The 21,310-nt window shown below is 30.2% G+C and overlaps 1 protein-coding gene across 3 annotated transcripts in view; it reads left to right on the top strand.

Annotated features, from left to right (window-relative positions):
* Nucleotides 1-21,310, top strand: part of LOC148236892 (paired box protein Pax-6-like) — a 93,846-nt gene that overhangs the window by 46,823 nt on the left and 25,713 nt on the right. For all 3 annotated transcript variants that reach the window (XM_088183060.1, XM_088183058.1, XM_088183059.1), the window contains exon 4: nt 3,683-3,911. In XM_088183060.1, the coding sequence (XP_088039186.1) occupies nt 3,683-3,911 (229 nt within the window). The remainder of the gene's footprint in view (nt 1-3,682; nt 3,912-21,310) is intronic.

Below are 21,310 nucleotides of genomic sequence, written 5' to 3'. Positions count from 1 at the left end.
ATTATTTTATTATTTTCACTAATATGTATAAAATATATATTTATAATCTGTGTGTGTTTTTATATGCATATAATGCTATAAATATCTTACGATTGCAATTAAATTGATTTTTTATATAAAAATATGCCTGTTAAAAAAGTTGAGAACCGCAGATTTTCCAACAGAATACGCATTATAGACGCGTGCTATTTAATCCACCGTGGTAAAGCAGGCGCCATTATTTGAAAATGGAATGTGAAATTGGCAGTTGAATTTGTTACGATCATCTTCCTGCCATGTTTTTCAACTCAGTTATAATTAACCAGCGGCACGCGTTCCGTATAAATAAAAAAATATTATAGAATATTTTTTCATCAAAGCATGTGTTCACATAACTTTTTTTGCATAAAGATAAACTCGAAGCGGTAACTTTGTTAGTCCACTGAAGAAGCCAACAATGGGACCCATCCATAGACGGAGACTCCATTCATAACATAACAAATACCATATTTTCGTTATAATAAAAGTGAAATGTGGTCATCGGAGCGTGTTCTCTATTATTGGATTATTTCGAGAGCAGATTTTACTAGTGTCCGAATATCAAAACCAATTTCAATAGATGTACTCATACTGTCAATAAATCCACATATACAATTTTTACTTCTAAATATGTCGTATTACAATGCGCTATCAAATGATTAAATCTTATATAAAATATAAAGATGATGGATTGCCTCCTTGATACGTCATGATTTAAAACTAACTAATAAATTATATCACTGAGTTATCGTTCACATTTTTATTATATAGTAAATCATGCTATAAAAACATATTATGCAATAGGTCTATTCGAAAAGTTTTTATTGTCATTTTAATATCCCGAACATAATAATGTTTTGCAAAATAGAAATCCAGACACAACACCTGGTTTATATCCCTATTGGGCGTATTGGTGATAAATTTTGATATTTTTTTCTGCAACTTAATAAACACTTCTTTTCGACACATTGACATGTTTTTATAGAATATGCTATCATCAATTCAATAAAATCGGAATGTTTGATTTTTTTGTTATTTTTATATTATTTTATAAATGTGTTAGAATCGTTTGGGTATACGAAGGGTTAAAAATGATTCGCTACAATAATGCTCCATCAGGCCTAAAGAGATATAGTCATAATCTTCCATTAGTGAAACATTAGGATTAAAGCGAAAAGCCTATTAGCTGCCGGCGTGCCGCTGGATTCGTATAGCAATGTGTACGCATATAACCATTTCGAATAATACCCGGGACAAGAGTCCTTGAAATTTCTATAAACAACTCTAGAACGAGTGTTTCAGATTCACGTTTTGCTGAAGATTACTCTCTCGCTTACTTAGTGCTTATACTACACCTGATGTGGCATACATCTATGAGTATCAATTTAACTATTAAGAGACAAGCATAGGTGGCAAAAACTAAATACAGAACTCAGAGGCGTTGGCATATTATAGGATTAAAAAAAGGATATGAAATTCCACTATTTTAAGATGCAATAAAAATAAATTTAAAAGACCTGGATTTGAATGCCATATGGACCCTTGTGTTTTTCTAATTTTATTGTGTCTTAATGATCGTAATTTGTGATTATTATTTATATAATAATAACTGTAATCGATCATCACATATTCAATTTTTCCAGACTTTTCTATTTTTAGGTAGAAAATCGTAATAAATAATTAAAAAATAAAATCGAGATAGGTCGTGCATAGTGACAATTTTAAACTTAAATTATAATTCATATACAATTTAATAATATATATATATATCGCTGATTTAAATGTACTGATTTTAGTCTGGTATTTTATTACTTAGTAATTGTTGATTGTGTTGGGCTAACGCCCATCATGTTATGTTGCAGCAAAATATTTACAATAAAAAAATTGTGCAAAAATAAATATTATACTTATTAACAAATTTTATTAAAAAAAATGGATTTTAGAGTTGGAGAATAATTATGACGTGGATATTGATTTTTACATCTGGTATTATAATATCCAAATGTAAAAATTAATTACAACTCATAAACTTGTATGTTTTTAATTAGTTAGTTAGTGTGTTACAAATGAGTTAAAAAATACAAATAAAAAGATCAATTGAAAATGTGCTAATTGATTTAAATCTACGATAATAAATATTTTTATGTTGTGGAATAAAAAATTCGTTAAAATTGCTGATTGGCAACATCAAAGTCTGTCCAAAAAGTACTTAAGCAGAAAAATTCTAAATTTTTAACTGTGGAATAAATGTTGAAATTTTTATTTAAAAATAATATGTAATTATCTTAATAAAAATCACTTCATAAATTCATTCTAAACAAATATAAAAAATATTTTAAATAAATGGTAATATTGTAAAGATATTCTTAAAAATAGTTTATCGAAAAGTATGACAGCATAACAAATTATATTTATTGTTCCTCCAAGAATAACTTCATTTTATAATCTGATTATAATTACCAGACTTTCCCTTAAAAATGTAATGTTGCCAAACTTGACGTTTTTTCGTTTTGTTTTAAATATACTAATATTAACTATTTATTCTTTAGAAATAAAACTATTATTTAAGATCTATGTTACTATGAAGCATTTGGGACGAATGAAATATTATTTTGTATAGAATGTGATTAAATTTTGTTTTAATAGTTTTATCTATATAAGATTTACATTACTGTTTATTTATTATAGTTGAAGTATTTTGCTAATGTAGAAGTCTATGACAAATTTTAAACTTATCTAATTTATTGACAGTAAAAGCTTTTTCCTTCTACGAAAAAATATTACTGCGTCGCTTTTAATAAAATTTGCAGTGACTTCCGAACCATCGAACCATCTTTTAATAATTTAAATTGTATTTAAAGTTTATCTACCACTTGATGGAAATTTTTATAGAAACATAAAATCGCTGTTTTATCAGTGAATAGAGCAGTTATACATATTGTTTATGTGTGATTTAATTGGGAAGTCGCTCGTAAATGTTGTATATAGGAAGTGTCCTAAACTTGAACATTAGGTAAATTAGTAATTTTTATATTTGATATTAAAATTAAAAAACGAGATTATTTTTTTAAGCAAAATTACTAAAAAAAATATATATTTACCTGGAAGTCATACAGAACCAAAAGCTGTAACGTCAATATATAGGTTATTTCATAGATTATGTTTTTTTTATAATTATATATTATCTATACTTGTAATGCGTGATTTATATTTGAATTAAAATTCTGATTTATCATCTTTAACTATATATTCTTAATCTCACGAATATCTATAGATAAATTTTTAGGCGATATATATTGAATACAACTATACACATAATACATATTCTTCGAATTGTTACTAGATGGCATATAATGTTCCAATAAAAAGACTATTCTTTCTTTTCTTCGTAATAGACAATTGAAAATTCATTATGTGGTAATAAATTCCCAAGTAAGCTTACTGCGTAGCTGTTACTGCTACATAGTCGATTTACCATTTAAGAAAATCACGTTACCTTAAGAAATATGAATAATTTTATTTAGTTTTAGATAATGAAAAGCAATAAATCAGAGTGATACTGTGTTGATTATGTAGTATATAAAATTTATAATAAAATTAGAAATAGTTATATATTTTTTATGTATATTTTATGTGTATTAAAAATATCTTCCGCCATCCCCAGGTATCATCAATAAACCGCGTATTAAGGAATTTGGCGTCACAAAAGGAGCAGCAGGCCAGCTCTGGGGGCGAAAGCGTCTACGACAAGCTGAGGATGTTCAACGGGCAAGCTGGGGGTTGGGCGTGGTATGGGGGTGCGCCCCCAGCGGCTCATCTCGCCCTTCCTCCGGCGCCGCAGCCCCCGGCCCCCCTGGCGGCGCCGCCCCCGCGGGAAGACCTCCACAAAAGAGGTAAAGGAACCAAATTACAATTATTTATCAAAAAATATGTATTTAATATAATTTTATTTATGGCATAATTTAAATTTAATAGACGATATACTTTCGGAAGAAACATATATTTATAATAATTTAATTATTTTTCAACATAATAAAATGAGAACTTATGCCAAGATAAAAAATGTTGAATAAGTATTAATTTATTCTTAGAATGGTGCAATTTATATCGTTATTTTTATAAAAAAGTGATAAAAGCTTATTGCAAAAGTTTAAGTCGTAGGAGAAAAAGTTATTTTTTGCATTTTATTAAATATTTATAACAGAAAATAAAATTATACAAAGTTAAAATGTTTTTAAAGATATCTACTACCATTATTCGTATCCGTATTACTATAAAAACACTATCAATCCTATCGTAACATACTTATTCATTCGTATATATTATAAGACAATATACATACAAATCTGAAATCTGAAAATATTATTAATATTTTAATTGTATAAGTCAAATTAAAATTAAGGTATACTTACAATTTCCAAGATTATCTTTAATGTATATGTGCCAGATATTTTAATGTTAAATTATTTACATTTCTTTCTCTTGCTTAACACCTTTTTTTTAATTTTACATATCTTGAGTATTTACATATCTTGAGTTAAACATAAAAATATATTATAGTTAAAAAATAAAGAATAAATGCAATTAATATTTGTATAACGTAATAGTGGTAAAAAATATAAATGCTTTTAATATTTTTAATTAAATATTTTCGTGAAAGTTTTAAATTTGCATATACTAGTTCGAGTGATTTAAAATTTATTATTAATCCCATAGTAATTTAAAATTCATTAAAAATACAAAAATGCAAAAAAAAATTATATGTTCAATTATTTATATTAATAAAAATAACTTGAGAAATATACTTAACATTAGTAAAAGCCATTATATTGAAGTTTTACATAATTTGAATACCATACTGTCTGATTTTATAAAATACAACAATATTATTCTCAATTATCAAATTCGGTGTAGTTGATTTTAAAATATATTTAAAAAAAAACAAATCATTATTTAGCAATTAATACACTTCTACGATTTTATAGGTAATAAGTTTGTAATTAAATTATTAATTAACAATGATTTTAATGAATAAATACTATTTATAAAAATAGATGCGTTCTAGTGATTCCCAGAAAATCCCGGGAATCTATGCTTTTGTTATCTTATCGGTAAAATCATAGGAAAAAACCTTATTGCTTTGTCTTAATATGTACAATAAGAATTTTATTTTATGATCGACCTCCAAGCCCAAATTGACTAGTAATAATACCATAGCAACCCTTGGATATTTTTAACTACCTCCTTAAAGGCTTTTGGATTAATTTTATGATTGTTTCTAAGATCACGTTTATATTTTACTGTGTGGTTAATAGTAATATAATTAAATATATATTTATGTAGTTCTTTTCTATCTTGGTAGTTTATACAGTGATTCTAAAGTCCGAAATTTTGCTAATAGGTAAAAATCGTATTTTAAAGTATACTAGATCTTTATTTTAATGTTTAATTATTTACATTTCTTTTAAATCTTTTCTAGCGTAGATATTATTTTTTTTTAATTTTACATATCTTTTTGTTGTTTCCATATAAACATATTGTAGCTAAAAATAAAGAAGAAATTAAATTATTAGTTGAATAACGTAATAGTGTTAAAAGTATAAATCATTTTTTAAAACTTTTAAATTTACATATACTAGTTAACGAAAAAATATTTTTGATAAATGACAGTATGTATGTGAAAAAGTTTACATATAAGTTATGCAAAAAACAATTAAAAACATTTTTTTTATATTTCTTTATTATTTATAACAACTAGAAAAATTTCAATTTTAATTATATATTCAATATAGCCATTGTAAAATTATATTTAAAAACTATTATCTTTACTTTACAAAAAAAGATTTTAGAAAAATTTATGTTCTTAGAGATAAATCAAATATATTTCTAACTTTCGTAGTAAATATTCTTGGCGTTGAAAATACTCCCTTGCTTTCCGTTGATGTTGACTTAATTGTGAGCAAAGATTTATATAAATGATTTAGATTGTGCGCTCGTTCTTCGGTTGGTTGCAAATCTTAAAATTCTGGTGGTTCAATAATTGTTTGTTTAATCCAATTCTCAACGTTATAATAATGAAATCGTAATATGTATTTCCTTCATGACTTTAGTATCCGATTCAGAACTATCTAAATTGGAATAAAGTTGTTGTAATGAGTCTTCCTCGTTATTCATACTTACATCTACAACATATTTTTTTATAATGAAATGTGCTACAATTAATTGTGTTTAAAATAATGACTATTCCTTAACATTTTTTATACACCGGATTCTCTGGTAATAGAAGTAAGGAATGAAGGACTCCAGCATTTTCTTGAATAACCAATAAAATTTCAATAATCATCGTTTATTTATTTTTATTCTTATAGTTCATTTTTTCAGCGGTTTTTAAATATACAATTTCTAAAAAAGCTTTTCGTATATTTTTAAAATATATAAAAAATGTTTAATTTATAAAAAAAAAATCCTATGCCATCATTTTAGTGTTTAGATATGGAGAAATATTATATTTTTATTGAAATATTATGAGCTCATAACTCACATACAAAGAGAATTTGGATACTCCATTCCGACATAAAATTAACCATGAGAGACGCGTTCATTGTGAATTGAAACAGTTTGAAATAAAAATGTGATTCTTAAAATAAACACATGTCTGTATTTAAATTTATTAGTCAAGATCATTACCTTCAATACCTTCGCAACCAACCTCGTTCTATTGAGCAATAAAATGGATAACTGTTAGTTTCTTGTTTGTCGATTAAATGAATAAAATTAATTTTCTGAAACTGGCATCATCTCTTTAATCGACTTTTATATTGATAAGCAGACATTCATTGTATGTTTCAAATAGCAATGCAAATAATAGCCAATCAGAAAGCTATAGAAATTTTATTTTAATTGAATAATGCATATGAAACATCTTACATGAATAGAAGCAGCTCCTCGTAACTATCGTTAAGACAACTTTAAATCTAGTGAGCTAGCTTAATGGCTCGTATCGGATATTGAAGTAAAAATTTTTTTTAAATATATAAGATAAAGTATCAGAAATGTAAAAAGTAGATTTACAACACAATAGCGTCTGTTTATGTACCAAAACGTTAACCAGCTTATTCGACAACAAACCTCACATCCACTACATATACAGAATCAACCGTCGAAAGTAGACAAACAGACAACATCACAACCGCCGTGTTATCCATCGGCTCGGGGCAATTTTCAGAGGCGTCGGAATAGTTGGCAAGCGGCACACGTTGGCGAAGGCTTTTACGCCACTTGGTGAGCCGCCACACGAACCTCGGACCTGAAAGAGCGAGCGAAGCGATCACGTGCGGGACCCCGGCTGAGCAAATATGGAGAAAACAGATTCTTTCGATGGACCGACAGACACGCGCTGAATAACGAACTGGGAACACCTAATAAGGACGCCCGAATACGTGGTGTGTAAAAGTGTAGTAAATGTTACGAATGAGGTTGTATTGCGTGGGTGCAGTGATTTTCATTCATGTCGGGTTGTGAAAGGCTAAATTAAAGCGAACAATGATGAAAATAGATGTGAGGTTCGCTCGAGGATATTATTACGTATACAAATATGTAGAATATACGCTTATGCGAAAATAAATCGTAGTAGAATTTCATATGCTAGGGTAAAATTTGGAAGTTAAATATAAATCGAATAAAATTATGGGTGCGGTTATGTTATACAATTATGTAGGTAGAGCGTATATGCAAAGTTAAACTATAAATAGATTTGTATGACTATCAGATAAATTAATTTTAGAATAGTTCTATAAAGTATTATTAAAATTGTTTTAAATAAAACATTTTCATATAAAAAGGTCAGGGGAAAAATGAAATAAGTTACATATTACTAACTGTTCGTGAGGGTGTTTTAAACCATGCCATTGTATCATTTCCGTAGTATATAACTAATATTACCTGTAGTATATAACTAATATTACATTTGAAACAAAACCAGCGTTAGCCCAAAGCACTGCAGCATATAACAATACTTTAGAGAAACAATGAAATACTGGAAATTTGAGACAAGTTTTAAGGGTTAATTGGTAATTATTCATAATATAAATTAAAAGCATATTTTTATTTGTTTACTAGTAAAGTTAAATTGTTACGAGTATAATTTATAAAGTACAAAGTTCAGATTCTTAACATTAATTTATGTAGGCGGTTTAAAAACAGTTTTTTTTTAAGATTGATTAAATTTAATGTTAGAACGTTACATAAAACTAAACATATATACACATAAGTTAAACACGCGATTATATCTTTCTGAATTAATTACCGAAGTAGCTGAAAGTTTGTTTTGCTGATAAATTACGGCAAACAAACCATTACACGGGTGATATGAAATACGATATAACGATAGTCCTACTCGTTCGGCAAAGGGACCGATTTATCACCGGAGTTTTATTTAAGCGTCGTTATAAATAATAATAAATGGCCGTAAAATTAACAATGTGCGTCGATTTATGAATGCCGAGGGTCGCCATATAAATTATCTCCGGCCTAGCATTAGCGATTTCCAAATCCATTTTCATGCGATGTGGGGGTGAGGCGGTGTGGCCATTTCTATTCAAATGGCGGCCTGTTTGTTTATCGCTAGTGCTAACACATCCCGAAAGATAAAATTTTCTTCCTCCTCCATTATCTCACTCGACTTTTCATCCACTTATTATTCTCTCCACAATTTCCCGGCGTTTCCTCCTCCGGAGCCGGGAATAAATCGGATTCTTCAGATTCGTGTTGTTTCGCCGCTCGGTCGGGAAAATACTTGGAAATGTCTCGCGCACGCGTCTCCTTCCCTTTGGGGGATGAAAGAAAATTTCCACGACAAACACATACCTTGTGAACATGTTTAATACATACGTTCGTGTGTGGGAATGTACCTACTGGAGCTGCATATCGAAACATCCAAGTTTGAGCATTAAGTGTCGTATTTTTTTTTTGGAATATTTACATATATAGTAGTTCCATATGTACACGTCTTTAAAAATATATATTAAAATCATTAATGAATAAATTTATCTATTTTTACTTCCAATCTATTTAGAGATTTATTATAATAATGTAAAAGAATTTTTATTATCTTTAAATTAGAATACAAATGTTATATGATAATAAAATTTACATATTTATTTACCAGAGTATAATTTAGAAAATACCAACTTTAATAAGCTCTTATTGTTATTTTAGAAAAATCGTAGGCAAACTTATGTTGTTTTATTTGAAAGAAATATTTTATTTGAAATAGAGAAATATAGACTCAAGGCAATGTCGATATTTTTTATTTAAATTAAATCCATTGTGACCTAACAGGTTACCCCAATGCGTCACACTGGTAAAAAATTATACATAGTATTATTACAATACATAAAAAAATGTAATAAAAGATAAAAAATAATACATAGTAAGCAATAAAAAATCATAATCTAAAAAAAATAAATGATACAAACCAGACCAGCTTCTCGTAACTGACATAAAACGTATTAATGAGCCGGATAGCAACAGCCATAGACAAGTGTTGACGACTTGGCTTTAACGAGCAACAAAAAAGGACGCGATCGCGATTCTCGAAGACGTTCCAGAACCCAAAACTGATTATCGAGAATAGTTTGTCAGCAAAACCCTTCAGCGGTTTGAAAAAATGCTTAGCGACATGCAACTCTCTGCTCAGAACTCAATGAATCATATCCCGACGCTCCTAAAATAAAGGTGCTGGAAAACAAGAACAAATAATAACCAAATATCTTTTTATTAAGGTATCTCAATAATTTTTTTGATTAAAAGAGAAAATATGATTATTCAGGGATTATAATTTATAGATCCCGATTCAAAATATTATGAAAAAAATGTCACGAATAACTAACGGATCATCAAAGTGAATTGCGTTGCTCATCACAAAACCAAAAATCTTGAAAGATTTTTGCAGTAGTCGTTTACGTGTAGAGAGAATCTCCACTTGCTCTCAAAAGTAATTCCAAAAACTTTCCTCATTATTTTTAGAATTTAATACGTCTATTTCCACGTTATGAAGAATTTTTCTATTAATACTTTACTTTTAGCCAAGATTGATCAAGAAATTGATCAAGTAATGATTTTGAGTAGACTAAAATGCTAAAGCCATTTCATTGATTACAGAATTCTCTAAAAAATACAATTATACGACCGTCGTTCGTTTTTAATATACTTTAATTCGGATGGAAAGATGCATTATCTTTTAACAATATTGTTTTCTGTGGAAAAACTTTATTTTTTAAATCATGTTTGATTTTTAAAACCCGCTTTTAAAGAAATCTACAAAAATCTTTTTATTTTGATTTGTTTTTCGGTTACATATGTATCATATATTTTTTTCATAAATTGCGCCCTTACGCTTTTTGTGGGGGCCGCTCGAAAAAATTGAGTATAAGGATAAACGAACAAACTAGCTAAATGACAATCATCCGTGAGATTAGGAAAATCTGAAAAACCCTAATCTATGATGATCTATCTGAACTATTATTGAAATAATCACTACTTTTCTTCCAGACACAAGGAGGATTAAAAAAGGTCCAAATGAACTATTTTTTACTTATGACTTGGGGAAGCGCAACACACATATGTATTTATGTATTTACATATAAGAAAAATCAAAAAATACATTTTCTTCACATAAAAGAGTACAAACACAGAGAGCGAGCGCGTCTGCTACAAACCGAATCGATTTGCGTGTTTGCGTTGTGCCGCGAATGAGCGCCGCTGATACGGAGGCTTTGCAGGCACCCCTTATCAGATTTTCTCTGTTCGGAGAAAAAGATTTTCCTTCTCCCCGGCTGGCAAGGAATTAAATTTGCGTCGTTGTGCAGACTCGAAAACGTGCGTGCGAACCCAAAGTGTACACTGCCTCCATCTGCGGCCAAAGCGGCTTACGACGACACCCTTTTGTGTGCTCACAGACGTCGATACTTCGATCTCATCCACATATTTATAATAAATTTGTCAGCCAAATACGTTTGAATAGTATAAACGTTTAATATTATGGGCAAAAACGTCGACACGGTATGTGGAACGCTTTGATTAAGAAATATACAAGCGCCATCATCAACCCCTTTCTGAATAAAATTTTGTGGAACAGTGAAACCAGATTCCAGATTCATCAGATGAGAATAAAAAATAGAAAATATTTAAATAAAATTATACGAACCGGACCAGCTCCTCGTAGATGACATTAAGCATATCAATGTGCAATGCAAGCGTTTTAAGTAGCCGAATGACTACAACCATAGGCGAGTCTGCTAGTACGGACGTCATGGCTCTAATGGGCATCAAAAGAGGAAGCGATCTTGATCGTGAACCCAAGACTGGAATTCTCCGAGAATAGTTTGCTTGTTGACAACTCCTCGATAATTTTCTACTAGTACTACATAGTGAATCGTATTCAAACGCTTTTAAAAGAAGCTGTTTTGATACAAAACAGATAATAAGTAAATATTCTCTAAATAAAAGAATCAAGATCATTTTCCGAACTTTTACGATTAAGAGTATATGATTATTCGGGAATTCCAAATTATAGATCCCGATTCAATAATACTATCATAGAGGACGCGAATAACTGACGAATCATCAAAGTGAATGAGTTCCTCATTACAAAACTGAGTATCATGAAAAATGTGTCGCAGATGTCGTTTATATGTAGAGAGAAACTCTCTTTGCTCTCAAAAGTGATTTCTAAGATCTTTAGTGTATGCTTCTCTTGCCAAAATATTTCCACTGAAATCGTAGGAATAATCTGATATCGAATGAGATCGAGAAAATAACAGAGAATAGAACTTTCAGACACTAAAGGGCAAACAGTTGATGGAAGCCCATTTCTATAGGGAATCTGTAGATAGAAGGAGTTCGCAACAGATCGAATGCATTTACACTATTATAAATCATCTGTATACATAAAAAAAATTGAATTTGTAACTGCTGTATTTATCATTCATAAATAACATTAAGAGCAGATGGCTAAGGTTGAACCCTTAAGGAACCCTTAAAAGGGATTATTAAAAAATATTCCTCATTCGTTAGATAATGTATGATTTAAGAAACGCATTTTTTCAAAATAACTATTTAAAAAAGTACATTCAAAAGTGCGAAATATTGAAGTTGCCTATCTTCAGCTATTATAATTATTTTGGCATGGTATTTTAAGTTTTAGGTTAGAAATTCCATGGGATTCTCAACCTAGGTATTTAACGCATTTACTCGATTCTAAAATATAAACTCTCAAATAAAGCGTTTGACATAGCACATCCATATTTTATTTAACGTAAGCTCTTATCACAGTAATAAATTTTCTTACGTACGCAAACGATAGTTAACGTAAAATTTTACGACGATGTCTCTTTTGGAATGCCTTAATACGCACTAGAATGCTGCAAGAACTCCGTTTATATCTCAGGATACTATTATACACAAACACACCCTTATACATATACATATAGAGAACGTTAGGTCCCACGAGGGATGTCCCGACGCCTGTTTCCATGGCAACAGTGATCTGTCAGGTGAGTATCGGCCTTTAAATCGCGTGCGTGAATAAATACGCATTCGGGACAATAAAAAATTAAAATATCCGATGCTCAAGAATATACACATACATACATGCCCAAGTATACACAGCGTTGGGGTGAAATTTTTTTGGTGGGCCGTTTACTTTTGCGTGTAAATAATGTATGCAAACTGTAAAAACATTTTCGCGTGTAATTTCTATTTATTCTTCCTAACCACCCTACCGCGGCCCTCCCCTCCCCTTACCCCGCCACCCCCAGAGAGCAGGGGTATATATTTACATTTTTCGCTTCGGCCTTGTGTGCCCAACAATGGATTGGAAATTGTTGGAAGGGGATCAAACAGTGTTATAGCGTGGCGGGAAATGAATACATTAAAAGGAATTAAGAGAGACTTGTTTTATTGGATATCGAAATTTTTGGTTTATTTATAATCCATTAGTTTAAAAAATAATTAATTTAAATATTATAATATACATAGAAAAAAAAAACTCTTTAATTAAGATACTTTCATAAAATATGTCTAATAGTGTATCAAAAATAATTAAAGGATAACTCTGATTTTAGTATTAATGTTAATTTTATAGAAACAGAAAACAGTATAAAGTTGAACAAAAAAGAGGTAATGAAAAACGCTTTAACCGATTTGAAACAAAAGCTTTTTACGATTTGATTCACTGCCATTTACTCTCGTGTTCTAAATCGTTTCAAATTGTTTGCGGAAGGTTTAAATCGATGAAGTTGTATGAACAAAAAGGACCCTCCATCACTCGAGAACCCATTGTTGCCGATCCATTCACACAAAATTTTGACTTCGTAATCAACGCTGTTGACGTATATATGTACGTATTGGATATACATACATGCTGTATTAAATCTTATTAAAATTATTTAATATCAACTTGAAAGCCTTTCAGCATCCACTAAATCTTTATGGCTGAATTTTCATACGTTGTGCAAACAGCTCAATCGTTAAGTGATTGAATTGGCCAGGTTCCGAGTAGAATCCTAACGAGTAACCTACGGATTAATGCAGCTCGCGCACTTGCTTTTGAAACTGTTTGAATAAAGTAGAAAACTATATTTAAAGTCTGAATATCCGATAAGTTCAATATAAAATGCGATTAGTTCTACATATCTTAATTTTTTTATAAAAAATATATGCGCGAAAGTTTTACAAATATAAATAAGGAATAAAACAATTTATAATTTGCTATACTATAATTAAGTACAAACTACTTATTAATACACGTAGTTTGTAATTACATGCTTACATTGTAGCTCTTTTATTTTGCAAAAGTTAATGTATAACATGCAATAGCATAATTCACTGATTTTGACACTTCACAAATATTCAGCGATCTTCTTGGTTAAAAATTAATTCTGTTGAAATTAAATAAATCGAGTATTTTTTATCTGATCTTTAAGTTCCATCTAGAGTCTCCAATTACTCGAACCATCAACTACTCGAGTATCGAATATTAACATTTTAAAATACTCGAGTACTCGAGTACTTACGAGTATTTACTAAATGTACCAAAATAGCTATTATTCAAATTCGTGCACATATAAATAAATAAATAAAATACTTAGTATGTTTATTTTTACAATTATTTTAACTTCACGAACATACTTTTTAAAAACAATAATGCAAAAAGTGTCTCGAATTTAATATTACTGCTAACCTTTGGTTTTATTATTCCTGTTATGGAAAAAACCCTTTCCGTTGCTGTTGATGTTGGTCTTATTGTCATTAACGCGTTGGATAAGGCTTCTAATTTATATCTGTTCGCTTTTTATAGATATAAAATTTTTTGAACTCTCTTTTTATGTTCTCTTCTTTCATTCCCTTCTCTGCTTTTCTCTTATTTCCTTCGACTATTGACAAAATAGTATTTTGTAATTCTTCTTGAATAGATTTTTTTTTTCTTAACAATATACAATATTCTACTCCTTCTGATTATTGCGAAGAATTTAAATCTATATCCTTCGAAGATGTATTTGGGTGAATCCCTTTCACTCTAGAGCTAAACGGTTTGCAAAGATCTGACTACTTTAAATGCCTTTAAAACATACAATTGTTTTGATATATATTTTAAGCTGAGGGATCAGTATAAACAATTGACAACACTTTACGCTACAACTGCATAGTCATAAAACCAAAGAAATTTTTTTGTTGATATTTCATATTGTTCATTGCCATAAATTAGATAAGTCGGGACTGTCGAACAGAAAACACAAAAGAAATTTCTCCGTCGTACCCACTAACATAGCCGACGACCGGAACTATGCAACTATGGAACTATGAAAAAATTATACCTGATAGTAACCGCTCTAACTCGGGACTTCGGGCATAAACGCCAAATAAAAGCAAGACGTTAACCTTTACCGGACCGAGTTAAAGTTATTTTTGTTTCTGAAATATTTAAAAAAAATTTAATTTCGAGTATTAATCGAGTAATTTTCAAAATACTCGATTATCAAGTACTTGAAAAATAGACAAAAATACTCGAGTATCGAGTACTCGATTACTCGAATTGGAGACTCTAGTTCCATCACAACTTTATTGCTCATTTCCATTAAATACAAAATTCTTCCAGAAACAGATTTAGCCCTTTGGTAATTTTTAATAGTTCACTAATAAAATTGTCAACTTCTTAAGTTCGCATTCATTTTTGATCATATCTAAATATACAGCAATGGTTAAAAATTGATTCTGTTTCTTATTTTATTGCTGTTTTTTTATAAAAAGGGTTTTCTTTTCTTTGGTCCTTAAGTTTCATCAGAACTTCGTTGTTCATTTTTATTAAAAACGAAATCCTCTTTTTTTAGATTCAGATTCAGTGTTTTGATAATTTCGACTAGTTTTCTAATAACATCGTCAATTTCTTTAGTTTTTATCTATTCTTGAGCATATTTAAATTTACAGCAATCTTCTTGGTTAAAATTTGCTTCTGCTGCTAATTTTATTGCAGTTTTTTTCTAAAAAAGAGTCTTATTTTCCCTGGTCATCAAACTTCATGACTCATTTCTATTTAAAACGAAATCCTCTTTTTTAGATGATTTGCTTCTTTGGTGATTTAAACTCGTTCGCTATTAACAATGTCAACTTCTTCAGTTTGCATCCACTCTGAATAATATTTAAATATAAAGCGATCTTTTTGGTTAAAAAAATATTCTGTTGCTCATTTTTTTATGTTTTTCTTAAAAAGGCAAAGAAATTAATTATCTGCTCTCTGATTCTCAAGTCTCATTACAACTTCGTTGCTTATTTCTATTAAAAACAAAATCCTTTTCTTTCAGATTTAGATTAAAAATCAGTTCTGTGGTCATTTTGACTAGTTTTTTAATAACATAGTCAACTTTTTCAGTTTTTATCTATTCTTGATCACATTTGAATTTACAGCCATCTTCATGGATAATTTTTTTCTGTTTCTCATTTTCTTGCAGCTATTCTTAAAAAGACTTTTCTGTTATCTGAACCTCAAACTCAATCATTTCAATTAGCTTGTTTCTTCAATTTGCATTCATTCTTGATCATATTTAAACAAACAACGATCTACTTTTTTATTTTCTAAAAAAATATATTTTTTTCGCTAGTCCTTCACTTTCATAAAAACTTCGTTGCTGATTTCTATTAAAAACTAAATCTTATTTTACTAAATTCAGGTTCAGTTCTTTGGTTATTTTGCCTATTTCGCTAATAGCATCATCAACCACTTCAGTTTACATACTATTTCTGAACAACTGAGGAGTGAGTTTATTTTATACGTTACTCAAAGCAGCATCGTATATATTTTACCAGCTTTATAAATGTTATTTTCTGTTCATCGATAGAACTGCTTACCTACTAGGTACATGTGGTCCGTAGATAATACTTTTTTTATTGTATATATTATACATTTATTCATTGTTTGAATAATGAAGATTGTATTAGAATAAAGTAATTTTATTTGCACGTGCTTTCATTATAATTACATGGCGGTACGTTATTAACTAACAATAAAATATTTTATGCTATGTTATTAGTTTTGCAATATTTTTTTACCTTCCGCATAAAATTATGACGAAACCAGTCCTCAACTTTTTTTTAGTGAGCCATATAAGAGTTTTGAAAATATTATTTAATGAAAAAATATTTTATTTTGCGATCCCCAAAAGTATTTTATATGTACAGCCTATTTTTAGATACTAGCATTTTCTTTGCTGACATATAAAAATGTAAAAATCACTTTATTTCTATATATAACGCCTGGATTCAAGTTCATCGAAGGCGATTCTTAAATTCAGTGTATAATTGTATAATTAACTATGTTTTTCTGGAGTTAATTTTGCTGTTGATTCAATGACATTTTAGTAACTAATAATCTGTTAACCATAAAACAATCAATTGTGATATTGAGTCATTTTAATGAATAAAAAAATCAATGTCTATGAAAAAAACATTATTTAAATATTAAGAGAATCGATCTGTACCAATAAAAAAAAATAAAACAGGTACCCAAAATAACATTTATGAGTACATTTAGTGTCCGTTAATACTTAATTTTCCAGTAGCGAAATATCATAAATTTGCGTGTGGAAATTTAACTTTCTCAACTTCGCTTGCAACAGTTTAGATCTCTAATATATTCCAAAATAAAATAATAGATCTAATCAGCATTGTGCCACAAACGGAAAACATTTGCTTTTGACGCACTATATAGAGAAGCAAAGATAGGGTTGAGCCTATATCGGTTGAGTGCCGGTGGGCAGAATCAACCCACAAGTGGGTGGCCATATTCTATTTATAAGCGCCGATGGCAGCGCTCCAAACGTGCTCATTTCCATATTTGTTGATAAAGCCTTCCACGCTGACGTGGAAACGTAACACGCCAGATTACGCGTGATTTTCATTCGCTTTTCCACGTGTCTGCATATTATTTATTATGTGTCGACATTATTCACAACTGCAAGGGAATACGTAATGACCCTGCAACCAGAACACGTGTTATAGCCGACAACAAGGTGATCGCAAAGTATATTTACGTGATAAAATAAAAATTAACACATAATTAACAGTAGATAAGGACAACGTCTTGACAGTTCTGCATTTCTCCTACAATACATAGGTAGTAACTTTAATCAAACATTTAATTATAATAAATAAATAACATAAGCATTTTTTCTTATTGTGAATTTTTAATAGGTAGAGAGTTATGATAAAGAAACGATTGAAAGACCTTTGAATGAACTCATTGAAGTTATTGAAGAAAATGACATTTTGATAGGCATTTAATTTTATGGTTTCAGGAAGTTTTATTTATAAAACTATTATAAAAAGAGCATCAAGGATTATAAGTCGATCATAAAGTATAATATAACGTTTTAATATTTTCTGGACCTTATAGAAAATGTTGTCAAGATTTCCCCCTATAGGAAAAAAAGCTCTTTCAACCAACAATCAATCGAACTTTTATTATTAAAATCGCATCTGTCTAGATGTAAAGATATCCACAATTACCAGATGAAAACCCTGATCGTTCGCTAATAGTAGCACTCGAACAACGCTTTGTGCACAATGAACGCATGCCATTCATAACGCACGTTCACTGTTTCAATTATTTCACTAAATTGCCCATTCTGTGCACGCGCTGTAACCGATAACCACTTCAGTGTGCGAGTACTCGGTTTTTAATTTGAAACACTTGAAAAGTCGAATCGTTTTGGCACCGGTGGGGTCGCATGTGTGCCTCCACTCAACTATTACATTTGAATATATGCCAAATTTAGCTAGTATTGAGTTCAATTCCCGCATCGGAATCTAATCTTGATTTATAATAAAAATTGCAAGCTACTATCTAGTGATTATACAATTGTTTAAACGCATATTTAGTCTCATAATATGCTGAATATTCAATCTTAAGCTTAATATTGATTACGGTTCGTATTTGCCTAGCTTTAGCCACCATTGTTTATTATCCAATCACACGGGCATATTCGTATGTATACCTATAGCACCGATCCTCTCTGGAGCTATGATCTGATCCTGGTCGTGGGTTGTATGTATTATATATACGTATGTGTCTGGCAGAGGGTACATTCCGGGGAATGCCCCACTAATGTATTGTCTACAGTGCGGTCAGTTTCCCGGTCTAGGTGTGCTGTTGGCAATTAGGTCCCAAGACACCGACCGCCCCTGGGGTCTGCAGCGGCGATAATGACCGGTGGGCACTGGCCGACGACATTTAATTGAGATTAGCGACGTGACTTTGTTCGAAATTAATCAATAAGACCGACCCTTACCTGCCCGGATGTCCCGAACGTGTTTGTCTTGCTTTATAAACACAAACAACAAACTATTGATAGCCTTTGCTGATATATTTTATATTTTATCTAAAGATAACTTTTTAATTAGAAAACACATTAAGTATGAAGCTACAGCATTCTGCTTAAAAATCTATAATAAATGCAGAAAATTCGTCAAAAACAATTGGTTGAAAAATTGCATTATAAATTATGAAAAATAAAGAAAAAAACACTAAAGATTGACGGAATGCAGCATCAGTATTCTTTTTTTCATTTAATATATCAGTTCCTGATTTATTATATCAGTATCTAATTGCAATCTAAATAACAAAAAGAGTCGTTCTGGTAAACCTTCCCCGTTATTGACATATATTTTTAGGAGCAATTTCGAAAATAATTTTCATTAGAAACATAGTCGGACTTTTGTATTAAATATATTAAAACAATAAGCTGTTTTTTTTTCTTTCTTCAATTTTTAGTTTCAGCTATGAAAACATTTTTAATGATAAAATTCTATTAATTTCAGATAAGTTTTTCAGTAGAAAATCAAAAAAAATCGGATAACGAAATGACACAAAACCCGGGAATTCCCGGATTGCCTCGACACATAATAACTTCGCGATAGTAATATTTTTTCGTTTTTTTTTCAACTTGCACATTTATTAAGCTCTTTTCAGTTTTTTTAGCTATTTTAAATGTTTGATTTTTAACGAATAACTTTTATGCAAGCTCTAGAACTGTTATCAGATCTAAGTAGATTAAGCTCCAACATTATTTGAATTTCATCTCGGTTATTATAATTAATAAATATTGAAAATATAAGAGCATCAGATGTTTATCATATTTTTATCATAATAACAAACTATATGGTTTAATTATATAATATAAAACATTATTATTCTCACATGTCATTATCTATTAAAATATTTTAAAATTTGGTTTTTAATAAAACATTAAATATCAGTTCATAAATATTTGGAATTATATTAAATTATTTGATATTCAATCAACTTGTAGTTACGTACTCTTCATTGGTTTTTGATGAATATAACAGATACTATATACACATATTTATTGAATATAAAACCATATCTAATCCTACCTTTTTGGCAATTATCCGATGATTCAACATTTGTTTTACATTAATACAGATTCATTAAGTAAAAAAATAATTTTTAAATTTGATAATTCTGAGTAATACAATCTATTAAAAAATGTATTTTAAATTTGTCAGAATTTGCTTAGGCATTCTTTTATACAGGAATTAAAATAAACTCTCTTTTATCAATAAAAGTTTTTCAGTTTCGCAGTAATTTATATAGGACAATAAAAAGCGGGTGCGATATAACACATAAGAACTTGCATATCAATAAAAAAATATATGATATGTCGATAAAGTTTGTGGACTACAGTTTTATATTATATTATAAAGTTGAGTTAATCATTTTGTAATAATATTTAAATAGGGGTGCACAAGTGAGGCATATAAAGCACTGCATTAAATCGAATTTCTTTGTATTCAAAGCGCGCATTTAACAGTTGTATCGTTAGTACTCTTTCGCCCCTTGGCAAGAGAAAAGTAATCCTCGAACTTAAATAAGGGCGCGTGTTGCATTACACGAAATTCTTCTGTGTGCCAAACATGTAAGGCTATTTTCATGCCCTCACCGTTCGGACAGAAAACAAACGCACAGAGAGAGCCAACCCTCGTTCGTCCCCTCGCCCGTTTACCAGAAGGGGACTAGTGGAAAAGCGCCATTCATTCGCCGCGCTTTACCACCGAAGGCATTGGTAGACAGGAAAGAAATGCCGATGGAAATTCCTGCCCCTTGCAAATCGTTCTTGGCAACTCGAACGCCGGGGGTGAGAATGGGCGTAGGATTCGCACACAGGGGTTGCACTGCGCATGTCCCCTGCAAAGCCTCCTCATTACATTATGTAATATTTCCCCAACCCTACCGTCATGGGGTAGAATTCGTTAGGTGGATGAAAATATTGTAGGTACGCAGGGGGTGGCGATGGCATGTAAGGCTCTCGGGGGTGGGTGTGTATGCCAGACACCCTCGGAGGCCGCGCACGAAAACAAAGGACTGTTTGTGGCATGCTTTTGTATTCGATGAAATTTATAATGACGTTGAAAAATATATCGTTCGTGTGATATCTGGTTTTGATACAATTTGTGTGTTTCGCAATCCAAATTTCAATCTCGTCCAATGTCGTGTACAGCGCGTTTGAACGTGTTCCAAACGCGTAACTATTATGAATACATTTTTTTTATTTAGGTAAATACCGGAAGCATTGCCTTACAGCTTAATTATGCCCATTAATCATTAAGAAAATTTTCATTCCATATAAAATATAGAATTAGATAAAACATGATTTCTTGGCAATTAGGTGTTGATCCGTTGATACCTATTTTATGTATTTAATCTGCTAAGCTAAAAAAA

The sequence above is a fragment of the Plectrocnemia conspersa genome, unplaced genomic scaffold, assembly GCF_051122295.1.
Source record: "Plectrocnemia conspersa isolate PC_06_02 unplaced genomic scaffold, ASM5112229v1 ptg000003l, whole genome shotgun sequence".
Taxonomy (NCBI): Eukaryota; Metazoa; Arthropoda; class Insecta; order Trichoptera; family Polycentropodidae; genus Plectrocnemia; species Plectrocnemia conspersa.
Note: the sequence above shows the minus strand (reverse complement) of the source record. Positions and strands in the feature narration are given on the sequence as shown.